The sequence below is a fragment of the Anopheles gambiae genome, chromosome 2, assembly GCF_943734735.2.
Source record: "Anopheles gambiae chromosome 2, idAnoGambNW_F1_1, whole genome shotgun sequence".
Taxonomy (NCBI): Eukaryota; Metazoa; Arthropoda; class Insecta; order Diptera; family Culicidae; genus Anopheles; species Anopheles gambiae.
Window position 1 is genome coordinate 74,377,129 of NC_064601.1, and position 16,113 is coordinate 74,393,241.

The following is a 16,113-nucleotide window of genomic DNA, read 5'->3' on the forward strand; positions in this document are numbered from 1 at the left end:
GGCTGTCGCCAACTCTCGCATACAGCTTTTCGCAGTGTTTTCTGTACAATCGAATCAACTTGGAATTGAATTTGTGCAACTGTACCATACCGACCTCACCGAAAGAATGTATGCTAATGTACAAACTCTGCTGGTCTAGGCTGTTTTACTAATTCTATCCCCTTTGTTACACATTTTTAGATGAAGAGTTTTACTGCGACTTTAAGGGTCTTTTATGCATTAACAAAGGTACGAAATATTGACTGAATAATGATTTGTAACATATTATCTTGCTCAGCAACATTAAAAGTGTGCTTCATTCCCGTTACAAGCCAATGTGCGGCAATCCACCAAGCACGTGCACACGGTACACAAGGAAAAGTCGTGTATGCAAGCATGCGAATCTTTGGAAACTCACGTGATTGGGTGGGTAAATTTGCTGTTATTTCTTTTATGATACTAACTGTACGGCTCTATGTGCAGGGAAACTTACTCTTCTGCCGCATCTAGCTCCGAGCCTGGGAAAGTTGTACTGGAAGTGCTGAATGTTCCAATCTTCCGCTACCAAAGGCGAGTTATCAGAAATAAGCTGGATTTCGTTGGTAAGAAATGAGGTTCAAAAATTAACCAAGGCAGTAACATTACTGCTTTTCTGCAGTTTCTTTGGGCGGAATCGGTGGACTGTTCTTTGGAGCTTCATTGATAAGTATCATTGAGCTTATGTACAACATGTTCTGCAAGCCGTATCATCTTAAAGTAAAGTTTGCTTCAAAATGAAGAGGTTAAATTTAAATTTAATTTTTAACTGACATTTGTAACACACTACTTAATTGTAAAAAAAAAACAGTTTAATTGCACCCACACTATATTCAATGAAACTGCTAGTTGTAAAACTTCTTCATTCATAACCAAGTCCGTACACACATACACAAACAAACAAATCAGCTCCTGTACGCACTACCACATGCACACGCCTGCTCTACGCCTGCTGCAAATGTCATAACAAATGTATCTGTGTAAACAAGTGAAACCGCGCAAGAGATGAATTCTTTTCGTCGCTGTTCAAAAACACTTTTGCAAACCTTGCTAAACGCAAATATTGCTGGCAGCGGCCCGGGTCGTGTATTTACTCGATCACAATGCTACAAAGCTGTTAACAGACGTGCAATAACGGAACTGAAAAATCTGCGGCGTGATCCACCGAAGGAACCTGCCGGCAATTCCGACCGAAGAACGTTGGCCGAAGCATTGCACGGCCGGATACGAGCTACCGGGCCAATGACGGTGGCCACTTATATGCGAGAAGTTTTGCTTAACCCAGCGGCTGGATACTACTGTACAAAGGAGAATGTGTTTGGGACAACTGGAGATTTCATCACCGCGCCGGAAATTGGACAAATTTTCGGCGAGGTAAGACGGGTTTATTCAACAAATAGATTTGCGACGATTGGGTAAATAACAATGTTTTCCTTTTTCACCCTCTTAAGCTGGTAGCCATTTGGTGTATAAATGAGTTACAAAAATTTAACTATGATGGCCATATACAGCTCATCGAGCTAGGACCTGGCAAGGGAACGCTGATGCACGATGTGCTGCGCGTATTCGAACGATTCGGGCTGTCAAAAGATCGAGTCAGTGTGCATCTGGTGGAAATGAGCTCCAATTTGCAGCGAATTCAGGCCGCCAAGCTTTGCAACGGGATGGCCCACCGTACACCGGCGGACCAAAGTGAACCTCACGTACAGGAAGGCACTGCCAGCTCCGGTATCAATATTCGATGGTACACAGATGTCGTGGAAGTGCCGAAGGGATTTTCCATCATCCTGGCAAACGAGTTCTTCGATGCGCTGCCAGTGCACGTGTTCTGTAAGGAAGCGAGCGAAGGCGGTGCTTCGTGGAAGGAAATGTTGGTGGATATTAATCCAGAGCTAAAGGAACCGAGCTTTCGCTTCATACAATCGAACAGGGCAACGCCGTACTCAGTAGTGTTTGGGAAGCGATTCGATGGAAAGGAGTCACTTTTGAGGGATCGAAATCGAGTCGAGGTCTCGTTTGAGACGGAACAGATCGCACAGGACATAGCGAGACGCATTGACGGGCATGGGGGATTCGGGCTGATAATCGACTATGGCCATGAAGGTGACAAAACGGATACACTGAGGGTAAGTGTGCGAGAGTAGTTACGCAATTTTGCATTTTAATATTTTTCTTTTGTGCTGTGATTCATTATCTTTCAGTCGTTTAAAAGTCATCAACTGCACGATCCGCTGCAAGATCCTGGAAGTGCCGACTTGACGGTTGATGTCGATTTCGGATTCTTGAAACATTTTCTTGAACAAGACGATAAAGCCATAACACTGGGGCCTGTTAGCCAGGGGACATTTTTGGAAGCGATGGAAGGTTCCGCTCGATTAAAGGTAAGCTTAAATTGTACAAACACACTCGAAACAAAGTATTACAACAAAGATACGCGTATTGTAGAGTCTGCTAAGTGCAGCAAAGGACGAGAAGTATCGGATAATGCTGTCGGACGGTTACGACGAGCTTACCAATCCATCCAAAATGGGAGAGCGCTTCAAGCTGTTATCCGTCTTTCCGTCAACGTTGAAAGAGTTTCTGAAGACATCAAACAAAGTAGTGGGATTCGATTGTAAAAAATAAAACTGTTTCTTCGTTCCGTATCCGGGTCGGACAGTTGCATTTTGTAGATAAAGAATTGAACAACAAATAAACAAACGAAAAAGCATTTGAAAACATTGGTTTTTTTCAGTTTAGTTATTTAATTTTTGAGAAGCTATTATTTACGTTACATTTTGTTACATGGAAAACAAAAATACCATTTCGACCAATCTTGCATCAATTCATCGAACATATTTTTCGTCCATTTATACAGTCACGTTATGCAAGCTTCACATTATTCTAATTTATATATGACCCCAATCAAACGTACCCTCAGCTTTTGTTTTTGCTGCTGCTGTGATGCGTTCTGAGATTATTGTTTACAGTAATCTCTTTATTTTACACGCTTCCAAGCCAATGATCGTGTTGTTGTTGTCTGAATGTGTATAGTTTGGTGTGAGATTCGTGTACCATTTACATTCTACCATTACCCCGTTCACGGTGCGCGGTGTTAGTGCTTTTAAATTGTGTGACTACCGTTAACCTAAACCGAATCGATGACAATTGCCTTTCACTTCAACTTGCATTGCCTAAGCTCCTGCGCCCTATGCGCACTCATTGTAAAGGGCCAAAGGACGCCAACAGATTACATCCCAAACCTTCCAAAGTACCCGCTTTTTGTTATTGGAACAAGAAACAAAAATGAATCGCTAAGAGAACTAAAAGCGAAACAAACCGCCTTGAGTGAAGTATGATTGTAAGGGACATTAAAAGTGACTAGTACATAAAAAAGGAAGTATTTGCTCTGCAATAATCATTACCTTTTCCACCGGCGGAAGATAAATAGTTGTGCAATGCTATAATGCATTTATAAATATACCGACAATTAAATAATGTGAAATCACGAGAGTTGTAATGATTTTTTAAGTAATATCTAGACCAAGGGAATCTCAAAAAATGGAAATCTAAAAATCGTCGAATAGCCCCGTCTGCTGCTAGGACTGCTTTCACCACTACAACAAGTAAGGCAGATCGATTATTTGCTCTGGGTGCTGGTTGGACAAGAATGCTTCGACACTCGTCCGATCATATGCTCAAAAAAACCGAAATTCACATTCAGATCAAATACTTTTTAAATGACAATGATGCATCTATCTGCTCGCCACGGTTTGGGACAGCGGCGTTGCAGTCTATTGTTCCAACCACGAACTGGTGACGGAATTTGGGCTCTTTAGCTACAAGCAAGAAGTAAATTAGAGATTAGACGAGACAACACAAATATAACATGTCGGCTAGAATACTCACGCTAATGTTAAACTGTTGTAACGTCTTTTCCAGTCCGTTCGCATTTCCGGCAAAGTATGCGGCTATAGCGTTGTGGAAGAGTAGCAACTGTTTGTGCATAACTTTAATCTAAAATCAACGAAAACGTGTATGAAATCCCGAATCTGGTTCCTAGGTTCACACGGCATTCGGCCACTTACCCTATTTTCCTCGAGAAATTGCATTTTTACCACTATGTCCGAGCGCAACTTTTCGTACTGATCTTTGCACTTTTCGTATTTCTTCTGCACCTCATCGTTCGAATACTTTTGCTGCGGTTCGCTACCGCTCGTTCGCTGCTGCTCCATGTCCACGCGGTAAGCGTCGTACTCTACGCGCGCCAGCTCGTACTGGCGAATGGTGAGTAGCGTGTCCTCAATCGTCTTATTGCACAGTGTATTGATGGACGATATGAAAAAGTTCAGCGCGTTTAGCAGCAGCTCGCCATTCTTGGTCAGGATCCGCTGCGTTTCGGCGTTCCGCAGAAACTCCTCCTGCAGTTCCGGACTCTTTTGTGCCAGGTCGGCAAATGTTTCCGACAGCAGGCTCTGGGTTTGCATGCAGTTGTAAAAGTGGGACGTGAAGGCGCGCGACAGGCGCAATATGCTGAGATACTTTTTCTGCGTCTCCTTCAGCTGGTCGATCTGCGCCTCGAGCTCGAGATCGACCGTGCGCGTCGATTTGCCCAGCTTCTCCAACATAATCTGTTTGGTGCATTTGTACGTCGTAATGCTCCAGTTGCGGAACGTATCGAGCTTCGAGGAGCCGTTCTTAATGTACGCCGACTCGTCCTCCAGGCTGACCGAGGTTGGCGACGATAAACTGTGGTTGCTAACGTTTCGCAGGGTCAGCGTGGTCGAGTGCTTGATCGTTTGCTGCTCAGAACCGGTGTGAACCACATCAGTGCTATCGTTCATGGACGGAGTGTTTTTCAACATTTCGTGTATACTTTTCTCGTTCGATTTGTTCATGTTTGTAGCGTACATTTACTTCCTGTCTGGGCGAACAGAAACAAAGAATCACAAATCGACCCGTTAACGATTAGTGCGTGCTGGAGCGCTTTATGGCGCTACAATAATGTTTCCAACTAAAATGTACTACCTCTTCGGCGGCACTGTCGCTGTTTTAATTACCTTCTACTTTAGTTATACCGATTTGCTTTTGGTTGAAAATCACAGTAAAATGAGATTTTTTTCGTTTTGTGTATACTTCACGACAAACGTCATTCTTTCACGGCTCCTCCAGCTGACGCCTGCGCACTAAGACCACGACCGGACATATTTCATGGTACGCAGATGACGTTTGTAAAATATTATAAAATTGTTTGAAAAATTGAAAAAAAAACAACACTAAAGAAAACATAAAAATAAATAAGTTCATTTTAATAATTCATCATTTGCCTAAAATTAATCATAAGATAAATTAATATTTCTAAATAACATGGAAGATTTGGATATTGAAACATAAAATGGATGTGAAACACATACGCAATACCTCGTGATTAGTTATATGTTGGGAAAAATTAAACTTAGCTGAAGGATATTTACCGGCAGAAGAACAATAAAAATTAAAAAAAATAAGCTGAATACAATGTTTGATAGACATCCCACTGTCCGCGTCAACAACTCACCAATACCAACAAATGTCAATTTGTTTACGAGTTTTTCGCCACACTAAACATAGCACCTGGCGAAGTCAGGGTTGTCCAATTAACTTGCAACAACTTGCATTGCGGAACGTGAATTTGTGCTGCTGCGTGTCTTAGGCAATTGTGTTTCGTAAAAAAGACCTTGTGCCGTTTTAGCTGGTAATTTTGCTGGCGTTTGTGATTGGTACAATTCACGTGCAATAAAATACAATGAAATATTCATTCTAAATACATGCTAAGTGCAGCACAATATTAGCCCCCACCAAACTAGATCAAGTACGATCACGCAAACTCCAACAATTACTGTCAAAAGGGTTTCGTGGCAGGTGTATTGGTAGCGTTCCCGTAAAATACATTTCGCTAGGCAAGTTTTCACTTTTTGCTTTTGCAGTTTATTAACCTTCGAAAAATCTACAAACAACAAAAAATCAAACATGAGTTCTGTTATTGTAAATTCATTTTCTCAAACGATGCAGCCATGACCGATCAGGAAAGTATGGAGGAAGATGTGCTGGGTATGCTGAAAACAAGGAAGCTGAAAACAACATCCAACGAGGATCGGGAACGCATTGTACAGGCGAGAGAAATGGGCAGCAGCGTTTCCGTGATTGCTAAATCGTTGAACATCAAGAGAACTACAGTGTACAATGTGCTGAGGAAGTATCATGCAACGATGAAAGTGGAGGCAGAACCACGCGGAAAGGTAATGGAGAAAAAGATTTCACCACAGATCCGGGAACAAATCAAACGATGGATTGATGAGGACTGCAGTACATCTTTGGAAAAGATAACGTACAGAATTTTGGAACAATTTCAAGTTAGAGTGTGTCGATCGACGGTGGCAAAAGAAGTAGGTGACTTTAACTACTCCTTAAAAAGACTGCATTTGCATGGTGATCAGAAACATGAGGGGGACATTGTGGCAGCTCGCCAGGAATATGCCAATGCATTGTCTGCAATGTCTGCTAACGTACCAGACAATAGCGTCGTTTTCATCGGTGAAGAAGCATTCAAGATCAGCGTCAGAGTGATGCGAGCCAAACCTTGCTCAGGAAATCGGGCATTTAAAATTATGCCAGAGATACGAATCCGCAACGTAACGGTACTTTGCGCCATGAACCGGTTTGGCATATTGCATTACCTTACCCGTAACAGGGCCATCGATAGAAGCGTATTTAGTGCATTCATAGACGAATTGATCGTAAAATTACGTTTGATAAACATTCCACGCGCTGTTATCATAATGGATGACGTTCCGACCCATACGAGTGTAGAGACGAAAAGTCTGTTTGAACAGGGCCCAGACGAGCTAATGTACCTACCTTTACAATCCTCATTTTTGAACCCAATCGAAACCCTCTTTAGCAGCTGGAAGCAGATATGCAACCGTGCAAACCCAAACAGCGAAGAAGAGGTTATTGCAGCGATAGAAAATGGCCAGGATCTTATAACACCGACTGATAGCGAGGGATGCTTCCAGCTAATGTGGAGCCACGTTATGTTTGAGACAATACAAAATTGAAAATGGGAAACTCCATTTCGTGATCGAGGAAATGTGAACGTGAGATTATTAGTTTTCTTAGCATAACATGTAGCGTAATATATTATATATATTACAACGCGTTAGAATATTGCATTCCACAACTATTCAAATAATATTACTTGAAGTAATTAATTGAAGTACCTTAAAGAAGCAATACTTATAATTAACGGTTGTGAACAATTTATTTCACGATATGCTCAAGGTGATTATTTTTTTTATGTCTCCAGGAATGAAGAACAAATACGATCAATGCAACATTAATAGCTTATGAACTATAATATTTATAATATTTATATTTGTGAACGTAAGAGTTAAGGGACGGGAAATAGAATATCCTTTCTTTTGGTATTTAATGGTCTATGTTTTGATGTGTGTTTTGTAAGGTATCATCCGAAAACAACATTTCACGTGCAATTTGATCTATATTTTATATAATTACACGTTTGGTGGTGTAATAAGATGAAAATGTTCCATGCGGAATGTTCCTCAAGAATATTATCCGTCTCAAACAATTTAAGTGTACCGATACATGATGCCATTATTTGATTGCTACTACATTTCTATTTTGGTTAACAAGATAAGCTTTCTAAACTTGAGATTGCATGAAATGAGTTCCCTTGCATTCGATATGGTGCGTATATAATCTACCTCAATGTATGGCTTACAGTTTGCTTTCATATCTTCATACTGCTGTTTAAAGACGATGCCATCTGCCGCTTCCAACATGTTCCGCAACGTACCTGCATCCGTTGTAATTTCCGTCGTTCTATCGCGTAGTTTAAGAATGCCGGTCACTTCGACCTGACTCCCTCGCGGTACGATTCCACTGTAATTGTCCAGACAAAGTTCAACACCACAGGCACCGTCAGGAAGCTGCATCGCACTGCGAATAAGCAATTGAGTAAGCTTTACATTTTAGTCGATTGAACATAACGTGGTCCGCTCGTAAAACAACACTCACCCCGGCAGGTCAGGCAGGCTCAACGACCCAAGCACGTTGTTGGTACAGGAAAGCGTTCCAATGACCGAGCATTTCCCATAATGAAGGTGAGCAGGATGATCGGCAAGCACAATTTCCTCGACAATCAGAGGTTTGTAATGTTCACAAAACGGAATCTCTAATGGGGATGCATCTCGGCCGTTTGTTGTTTGCTCCATCGAGCAGGTTTTGTTTACCCGTGCAGAACCGACGTTTGCTTTGATTTCGCCGCGGCTTCCCTAGCACGCAGTGTGGCCAGATTATTTTGGCGGTTTTCGGTAGGCGCATCAAAATTTTATCGGTAGTTTTCGGTAGGTTAAAACTCAACACTTAACTGAGTTAAAAAAAGTAAAAGCAGCAGAAGTGTTAAGTGGGATGGGGGGGGGGGGGGGGGGGGGAACCTAATGCGCAAAATTAAAGTTCCATCTCACGAGAATATGCATCCTTTATCTAAGATATGGATTAGATTTGGTTCAGCGGCTACACAAATGAAGCTCTTTCTGAAGTGTCGATGTGAAAATTGTACAGGGAATTCTAAGCCAAAGAAGAACTAAGATGCACATTTTTTTCTCAGTGGTGGCAAGTTCTTATTCTCGGGGCTCCACCCGACCGCTTAGGGCCGCAGCAGTGCTCCATTGGATACAACTTTATCGTACGTGCTGTCATTTGATTTTCGCTGGATTATTTAGATTGAATTGATTGTTTGGCTGAGTTTTATAGTTCAATGATTAAAAAAATTTTAATCCTAGATATATATATATATATATATACATCAGTATTTCTGGTCACTTTGCCCACAGGGCAAGGCGAGCTTTTTGGCAGCCACCGTCGCAAAACCGTCGCAAAACGTCAAAACCGGCGTCGCATGTACTGCAAACCGACGTCGCCAGCGAGCGAAACTCGCAACGATTTCGAGGCGCTGGCGACGGTCGTTTTTGACGTTTTGCGACGGTTATTGACCTTTCGAGCGAGCTTTTGCCCTGCGGGCCAGTGTGGCCAGATTATATTGGCAGATTTCGGAAGGAGCACTGTTGAGAACGCAACCATTTAACCAAAGTGAGTGTATATATCAGGTGGGCTTATGGTGTTCTTTCTCACCAATACATCGACACACAATTTGACGGTTTGCTCCATAACAAAATCTAGTATGCCTTGAAGTTTAAACAAAATCTCGCAGAAATTGTATGTGGTTTTGCTCAGGCGTAGCACGAAGAAAGAAGCCAAAAAACTTACGCGACAGCCAGTTCTTGGATTAAAATGATGATCTGAAGATTACTGGATAACAACCCAAGTGCCTAAACGACCACTGTTGGGAATATGTAACGATCAACCGTCAAAGTTAGCGAATTTAAAATATTAACGAACTTAATGACATTTAACGAACGAAATGTCAAAGGTAGGAAGACGGCTGCTTGGGAAGTGTCAGATTGAAAACCGCATGGAACAGAACACAACGTAGGGCAGACAACACAACAACACATTCCTGAATAAAAGAATTCTTTTTCACTAAAATCACCCAACATATGGTGCCTAAGGACCTGGATTACTGGTAAAAGTGAAAATGACGCAAGCCAAAGCCTCAAGCGAAGAAAGTTTCCGTGGTTTCTCGGACTCAGAAACGGAAAATAGCACGATTATAGACAACAGTGCAATGGCTCTTGCTCTCGCAAAGGAGGAACGAGATGGCTTGATTGAATGTCTAGTAAGACTAGAAAAATTTGTGGAAAATTCAGGAATAGTTGAGTTGGAACAAGTCGAAGCTCGATTAAAACGTCTTGAGAGGTGCTGGGAGCATTTTGTAAAGATTTCAAAGGAAATAAGGCAGTTTGACGACCAGCACAACAAGAAAGAAAATTTTGCTATATTTGCCGACTTCGATGAGCGTGTGTGTGTGCTAACAGGCAAACTTAAGAGAATGCAGCGTAGCAGCAACGTGCCAAAGAAGGAAGAGAATATGAGCAACGTTACTAACACATCCACAGGCGGTGTGAAGCTCCCCAAAATGGCGCTACCAGAATTTCAAGGTAAATTCGATGAGTGGCTACAGTTTAGGGACATGTATGAGCAAATGGTGCACAACAACATAACTCTTTCTAAAGTAGAAAAGTTGTATTATTTGAAGAGTTCGCTAAAGGGTGAAGCATTAAAAGTGATCGAGGCTTTTCCGATATGCGCAGCAAGCTATGATGCTGCATGGGACGCTGTGGTAAGTCGTTTTGCTAACCCATACATACAAAAGAAAAGACATACGAATGAGTTGCTAAACTGGCCGAGAATGAAAAAACCAACAGCCGCAAACATCAACGCTGTAATCGATGGTTTTGAAAGGCACACAAAGTTATTGCAACAGTTAGGAGAAACGCCGTCAACATGGGGTATCATGCTCACGCAGCTTTTAACATCAAAGCTCGATGAAGGAACTCAGCGTGAGTGGGAGCGAACAGTTGAGGCACAAGATGATGCTAATTACAACGATCTAATAAAATTCTTGCGAGGACAAGTACGAATTTTGGAAGCTTTGGGCGAAGATAAAATAGAACAGCGAAACCAACCGTTGCCAACATCAAAAGCTCCGAAATTGGCGATTCACGTGACAGCAGGTGAGAAAAAGCTTAAATGCAATGTTTGCGGTGCAGAGCATTCAACAGCAAAATGTGACGAGTTCATTTCAATGGCGGTGAAAGAACGAATCAAGATTGCGCGAGCAAAAGAGCTTTGTCTAAACTGTTTAGGAAAAGGCCATTTTCGAAACCAATGCGTATCAAAGGTACGTTGTCGTGCATGTAAGGGTGCTCATCATTCTCTTTTACATATGTGGTTACCGACAGAAAACACTATGCCTAGCACATCAGCTCAAAGCAACAACAATGTTGATGAAACATTCGTCAATGAAGCACAAGGTGCAAATCATGGAAATGCTACGCTCACTATGGCTGTTACAAGATCAGGTGTTTCTTGTGGCGTGCTTTCTACAGCTCTAGTAAATGTGAAAGCAAAGAACGGTATGTTCATTCAAACGCGAGCACTATTAGATAGTGGCTCACAGCTCAACGTCTTGACTGAGAAACTTTGTAGAAAGCTTGGTTTACAACGGCGAGCTAGCGGAATCAAACTAACAGGTATAGGAAAGCATGAGGTCAGTAGTGACATAGCTGTAACGGCGGAAGTTGCGTCGCAGACCAACAATTATGCGAGAAGAATGGAATTCTTAGTGATGGACGGCATCACTCACAATCTTCAGCCAGTACATCTTCCTAACGCATGCATTCCGAATGAAGGTAAAATAGCAGACCCTGGATGGCATCAGGGTGGAGAGATTGATATGTTGTTGGGGTCGGAGCATTTCTTTGAATTTCTAGCGCTAGACGGCGGCCGGCCTGGAGTCTATAGAATGAACGATTCTCATCCATATTTTGTTTATACTGTGTTCGGCTGGGTATTAACTGGGCCAAAGCAAACGCAGCAGAAAACATCAGCGATTTGTTCTCATGTGAGTATTGCGGAGCAAATTGAGCGATTTTGGTCGATCGAAGAGGTGTGTCCAGAGAACAGCTTGACCCAAGAAGAGAAAGATTGTGAGCAAAGTTTCGTTACAACACATTCTCGTGACGAAACGGGTCGATACATAGTAAAACTTCCCATAAAGCTCAAAGGTTGGGAAAGGATTGGAGAGTCCTTAGGAACGGCAAAGAAAAGATTTCTACAACTGGAAAACCGATTGTCGAGGGATGTGGCACTATACGAAAATTACTGCTCAACGATAAAGCAGTATCAAGAGCTGGGATATTTAGTAGAGGTATCTCCTGACATGTCACAAGGTGACAACGTGAAGCCATGCTATTTACCACATCACCCAGTTGTGAAATTATCCAGTGCTAGCACCAAAGTGCGCCCGGTTTTCGATGGTTCCGCTAAAACCTCAACTGGTTTTGCACTAAATGATTGCCTCCTAAATGGACCTGTGTTGCAAGACACACTCTTTGATCTAATTGTGCGATTTAGATCGTATGCCATCGCGCTCATTGCGGACATCGAGAAGATGTACTTGCAGGTAAAGGTTCATGAGGAACACACACCATTGCAACGCATCTTATGGCGATCTTCTCAACAAGAGGAGATAAAGCATTTCGAACTTCAGAGAGTCACATTTGGCCTGACGTCATCATCCTTTTTGGCAACTCGAGTGCTCTTTCAACTTGCGGCGGATGAAGGAGAGCGATTTCCATTAGGTAAAAGGGCTTTACAAGAATCATTCTACGTGGATGACTACATCGGTGGAGCAAATAGTGACGCTGAAGCTGTCCAGCTAGTAAGTGAGTTGCGGCAACTATTGGAGAAAGGAGGTTTCCATTTACGGAAGTGGAACTCAAATAACAAAATGGTTTTGCGAAACCTGTCTCCAGAGGAGAAAGATAAATGCAAGCTTGTGAGTATTGGACCGGAGGATCAAGTAAAAACGCTTGGCGTATATTGGGATCCAACTACTGATTCGTTAGGAGTAGCGACAGATTTCGACGATGCGTCAAATGAACCTCCTACCAGGCGGAACGTGTTTTCGTTCATAGCCAAATTATTCGACCCGCTTGGCATAATTGCTCCAATTATCGCCTGGGCGAAAATCATGATGCAGCGTTTGTGGATAGCCACAAAGGAATGGGATGATCCAATCCCTGAGGATTTGGCTGACCAATGGGAATTGTTTAAGAAACAATTGTACCTGGTAAAGGAGATGCGGATTCCAAGGTATGTGATGCTTCTTGATCATACCAATGTGCAAATTCATTCTTTTGCAGATGCTTCCGAAGTAGCCTATGGCGCATGCGTTTACCTCCGAGTAACAAATCGCGAAGGCACAGTAAAAATAGGTCTCCTTGCAGCAAAATCTAAAGTAGCGCCACTTAAGAAGTTGAGTTTACCACGGTTGGAACTCTGTGCTGCTGTGTTGGGAGCGAAACTTTGGAAAACTGCATGCATCGCTATGAAGCAACCAATAACAGAAAGTTATTTCTGGAGTGACTCTACCATTGTGCTGAACTGGTTAAGATCTCCATCGTATACGTGGGCGACTTTCGTGGCAAATAGAGTCGCCACGATACAGGACTTAACCCAAGGAAATCATTGGCAACATGTGAAGGGAAGTGAAAATCCAGCAGACATCCTGTCCAGAGGTGCTTTACCTAATCAACTCACTAATGAATGGTTCCAGGGGCCACACTGGCTCTCGAATGATGAGTGCACATGGTCATTTCCTGAGGAGAAATCTGACATCGATGAATCGCAACTCGAGCGAAAGCGACAAGTGGCTGTAATGACGATGGGCGTTGCAGAACATCCTTTCCTAGATCGCTATTCCTCCTACTGGAAATGTGGTAGAGTGGCAGCTTATTGTATCCGGTTTGCTCAAAGATGCAGGAATGAGCCATTAGTCAGCGGTCCGATTACATATAACGAATTTATTAGAGCGATCCGACGTTTAGTCGTCGATTTACAACGAATTGAATTCCATGTTGAGATGCGGGAATTAGAAGAAAAGGGAGAATTGCTTAGCACATCAAAGCTAAGGAAGTTGCGACCGTTCCTGGATGATGAAGGTGTCCTACGTGTTGGAGGACGTCTTAGGCAAACAAACATCAGATACAACACAAAACATCCCATGATTATTCCGGCAAAGGGCAACTTTACGCGAATTGTTGCAAAGGCATACCATGAGATGGCGCTGCATGGAGGTCCTCGCATCACCCTGGCAACAATGAGGCAAGATTTTTGGCCTTTAAATGGCAGAATATTGGCAAACTACATACACCGAAACTGTTTAACATGTTTCAAGGCTAATTCAACACCAGTTACGCAGCCAATTGGCCAGCTACCAGTTAAGAGAGTGACACCAGCCAGGCCATTTCTGACGACTGGTATCGATTTCTGCGGCCCTGTGTATTTAAAACCAGTTCACCGTCGAGCAACATCTCAGAAGGCATACATAGCAGTTTTTGTATGTTTTTGTACTAAAGCAGTGCATCTCGAACTGGTTGAGGATATGACAACATCAGCATTTTTGGCGGCATTTAGACGGTTCATTTCGCGTCGTGGTTATCCCAGTGATGTCTATACGGATAACGGTTTGAATTTTCGTGGAGCGCAGCGTGAACTTAATGATCTTTTTCGTTTGTTAAGCGACGACTCTTTCCAGGCAACTACAAGGGAAGAAACGATGAAGTGTGGAATCACCTGGCACTTCATACCTCCGAGAGCACCCAACTTTGGAGGGCTATGGGAGGCGGCCGTGAAGTCGACTAAGAAGACGCTTACCAAACTGTTTGGATCCCAGCGATTGTCATTTGCTGACATGTCTACCGTGTTGACACAGATCGAGGCTCAGCTTAACTCGCGCCCACTCACACCCTTATCGGAGGATCCAGAGGAGCTCAACGTATTGACACCTGGCCATTTTCTCATTGGAGAAGCTCTATTGACGTTACCAGATGCTAATCACGTGACAACACCCGAGAATCGTTTGAAGCACTTTGAGCAGCTGCAGCAGCTCGTGCAACGGCATTGGCAGCAATGGTCGAAGGAGTACATTTGTGAGTTGCATAATGTCAGTCAAAAGGGATTACGAAGCAAGAAGATCGAGATAGGTCAGATGGTAATTGTGAAGGAGGATTTACCACCAAACGAATGGTGTTTAGGCAGAGTAATAGGAGTGCATCCAGGTAGTGATCAGGTAGTAAGAGTAGTGACGATTAAGACGTCTAAGGGAACTTACAAGAGACCTGTGTCAAGGGTGTGTCTGTTACCAGATAGTGAAGATTAGATTGTTGAAAATGTTTTTATTGAAACATTACTTCAAGGCGGCCGGTATGTTGGGAATATGTAACGATCAACCGTCAAAGTTAGCGAATTTAAAATATTAACGAACTTAATGACATTTAACGAACGAAATGTCAAAGGTAGGAAGACGGCTGCTTGGGAAGTGTCAGATTGAAAACCGCATGGAACAGAACACAACGTAGGGCAGACAACACAACAACACATTCCTGAATAAAAGAATTCTTTTTCACTAAAATCACCCAACAACCACTAAACGGCTTCTAAACGACTCAAGCACTCTACCTAAACGGAATATAGAAAGACTTCGTTTAGCAGACGGCAAACGACTCATGCATTCTAAAAATAGCAAAAAAAAGCTGGTGGCGCTATCTGTTGGTGGGATACCCCAACCAGCTGAGCTTCATCGCTTGGAGGAGAGCTTTCTCATTTCCTCTATATTGTTGTATGGTTTCGCATTGAAGTTATGCATCGCTAGAACTAGAACGGCGATGCGATTGTTTAAATACTAAACTCCAACCGAAACCACCAGTACTGAAGCAAGTAAGATTTGAGTAATGGTCGTTGGTGTTGATACCCACGTATCTGACCACACGACCATTCATATAGATTTTTGCTCGGAAAGTTAGAAGGTTATATAGATCATGATTGCATTAAACTTGTTGAAACACATTGCAAGAAAAGGATAGCAATATAATGATGAGTTGTAATACGCCATCTATTGATCAAACCAATGAAGCTGTGGAGCTTTCATTTTTTTCTATGGATATTAAATTTTCCAGTCGTTTAAGCTTAATCTGTGGCGCTTGGGATATTATTAGTGAATACACGGTTTTTACCTACATCTTAGGCCGAAAATACACGGACCGGAATTTCGCGGCCGCGGAATTCCTCTTGCTGAAAAATGTATGGATATGACAGTTCGGGAAAGTTGCTGTTGACACTTTGTATATGGGTTTGACAGCAGGCGGAATTCCGCGGCCGCGAAATTCCGATCCGTGTATTTTTGGCCTTAAGCTTAAACCCTTCCCGCGTTGTTGGCCGTTGTTAAGTAGCGCAACATATCACAACACTTGAAACAGCAACCCAAGCGCCACAGATTAAGCTTAAACGATTGAAAAATCACATATCTGTGATTTTCGGTAGGATAAATGGAAAATCGGTAGTTTTAGGGCGGTCATTTGTGAATCGGTAGGC

General features: G+C 42.7%; 4 protein-coding genes across 7 annotated transcripts; 2 read left to right on the forward strand and 2 right to left on the reverse strand.

Annotated features, from left to right (window-relative positions):
• Positions 1-947: 947 nt before the first annotated feature.
• LOC1275716 (protein arginine methyltransferase NDUFAF7 homolog, mitochondrial) lies at positions 948-2,733 on the forward strand. Its single transcript, XM_315000.5, has 4 exons — positions 948-1,389; positions 1,467-2,141; positions 2,217-2,396; positions 2,461-2,733. Exons 1-4 carry the CDS (start codon positions 1,021-1,023, stop codon positions 2,638-2,640), a joined length of 1,404 nt encoding a protein of 467 aa, XP_315000.5. The 5' UTR covers positions 948-1,020; the 3' UTR covers positions 2,641-2,733.
• Positions 2,734-2,739: 6 nt separating this feature from the next.
• LOC1275717 (arfaptin-2) lies at positions 2,740-5,211 on the reverse strand. Of its 4 annotated transcripts, none has more exons than XM_315001.4 (4): positions 5,055-5,211; positions 4,083-4,918; positions 3,904-4,011; positions 2,740-3,833 (listed from the first exon to the last, which is right to left on the reverse strand). In XM_315001.4, exons 2-4 carry the CDS (start codon positions 4,905-4,907, stop codon positions 3,789-3,791), a joined length of 978 nt encoding a protein of 325 aa, XP_315001.4. In that variant the 5' UTR covers positions 4,908-4,918; positions 5,055-5,211; the 3' UTR covers positions 2,740-3,788. The 4 variants fall into 4 exon arrangements, with proteins under 4 accessions (XP_315001.4, XP_061498813.1, XP_061498812.1 ...); XM_061642829.1 differs by having other exon boundaries at positions 4,083-4,914; positions 5,055-5,198; XM_061642828.1 differs by having other exon boundaries at positions 4,083-4,914; positions 5,023-5,187.
• Positions 5,212-5,610: 399 nt separating this feature from the next.
• Positions 5,611-7,465, forward strand: LOC133391178 (uncharacterized). The gene is made up of 2 exons (XM_061642826.1): positions 5,611-5,933; positions 6,046-7,465. Exon 2 carries the CDS (start codon positions 6,048-6,050, stop codon positions 7,089-7,091), a length of 1,044 nt encoding a protein of 347 aa, XP_061498810.1. The 5' UTR covers positions 5,611-5,933; positions 6,046-6,047; the 3' UTR covers positions 7,092-7,465.
• On the reverse strand, positions 7,276-8,339 carry LOC5667372 (uncharacterized). Its single transcript, XM_001688550.2, has 2 exons — positions 8,074-8,339; positions 7,276-7,995 (listed from the first exon to the last, which is right to left on the reverse strand). The coding sequence occupies exons 1-2, from the start codon at positions 8,268-8,270 to the stop codon at positions 7,665-7,667; spliced, it is 528 nt and encodes a 175-aa protein (XP_001688602.2). The 5' UTR covers positions 8,271-8,339; the 3' UTR covers positions 7,276-7,664.
• Positions 8,340-16,113: the final 7,774 nt, after the last annotated feature.

What these genes read in the sequence shown, in the direction of transcription:
- LOC5667372 (XM_001688550.2), bottom strand. Translation starts at nt 8,270, where the DNA reads ATGGAGCAAACAACAAACGGCCGAGATGCATCCCCATTAGAGATTCCG. An exon ending in AGCCTGCCTGACCTGCCGGG is followed by an intron (nt 7,996 to 8,073) that starts GTGAGTGTTGTT and finishes GCTTATTCGCAG; the next exon opens with TGCGATGCAGCTTCCTGACG.
- LOC1275716 (XM_315000.5), top strand. Translation starts at nt 1,021, where the DNA reads ATGAATTCTTTTCGTCGCTGTTCAAAAACACTTTTGCAAACCTTGCTA. An exon ending in ACAAAACGGATACACTGAGG is followed by an intron (nt 2,142 to 2,216) that starts GTAAGTGTGCGA and finishes ATTATCTTTCAG; the next exon opens with TCGTTTAAAAGTCATCAACT. An exon ending in AAGGTTCCGCTCGATTAAAG is followed by an intron (nt 2,397 to 2,460) that starts GTAAGCTTAAAT and finishes CGCGTATTGTAG; the next exon opens with AGTCTGCTAAGTGCAGCAAA.
- LOC133391178 (XM_061642826.1), top strand. Translation starts at nt 6,048, where the DNA reads ATGACCGATCAGGAAAGTATGGAGGAAGATGTGCTGGGTATGCTGAAA.
- LOC1275717 (XM_315001.4), bottom strand. Translation starts at nt 4,907, where the DNA reads ATGTACGCTACAAACATGAACAAATCGAACGAGAAAAGTATACACGAA. An exon ending in AATTTCTCGAGGAAAATAGG is followed by an intron (nt 4,012 to 4,082) that starts GTAAGTGGCCGA and finishes CGTTGATTTTAG; the next exon opens with ATTAAAGTTATGCACAAACA. An exon ending in TACAACAGTTTAACATTAGC is followed by an intron (nt 3,834 to 3,903) that starts GTGAGTATTCTA and finishes TCTTGCTTGTAG; the next exon opens with CTAAAGAGCCCAAATTCCGT.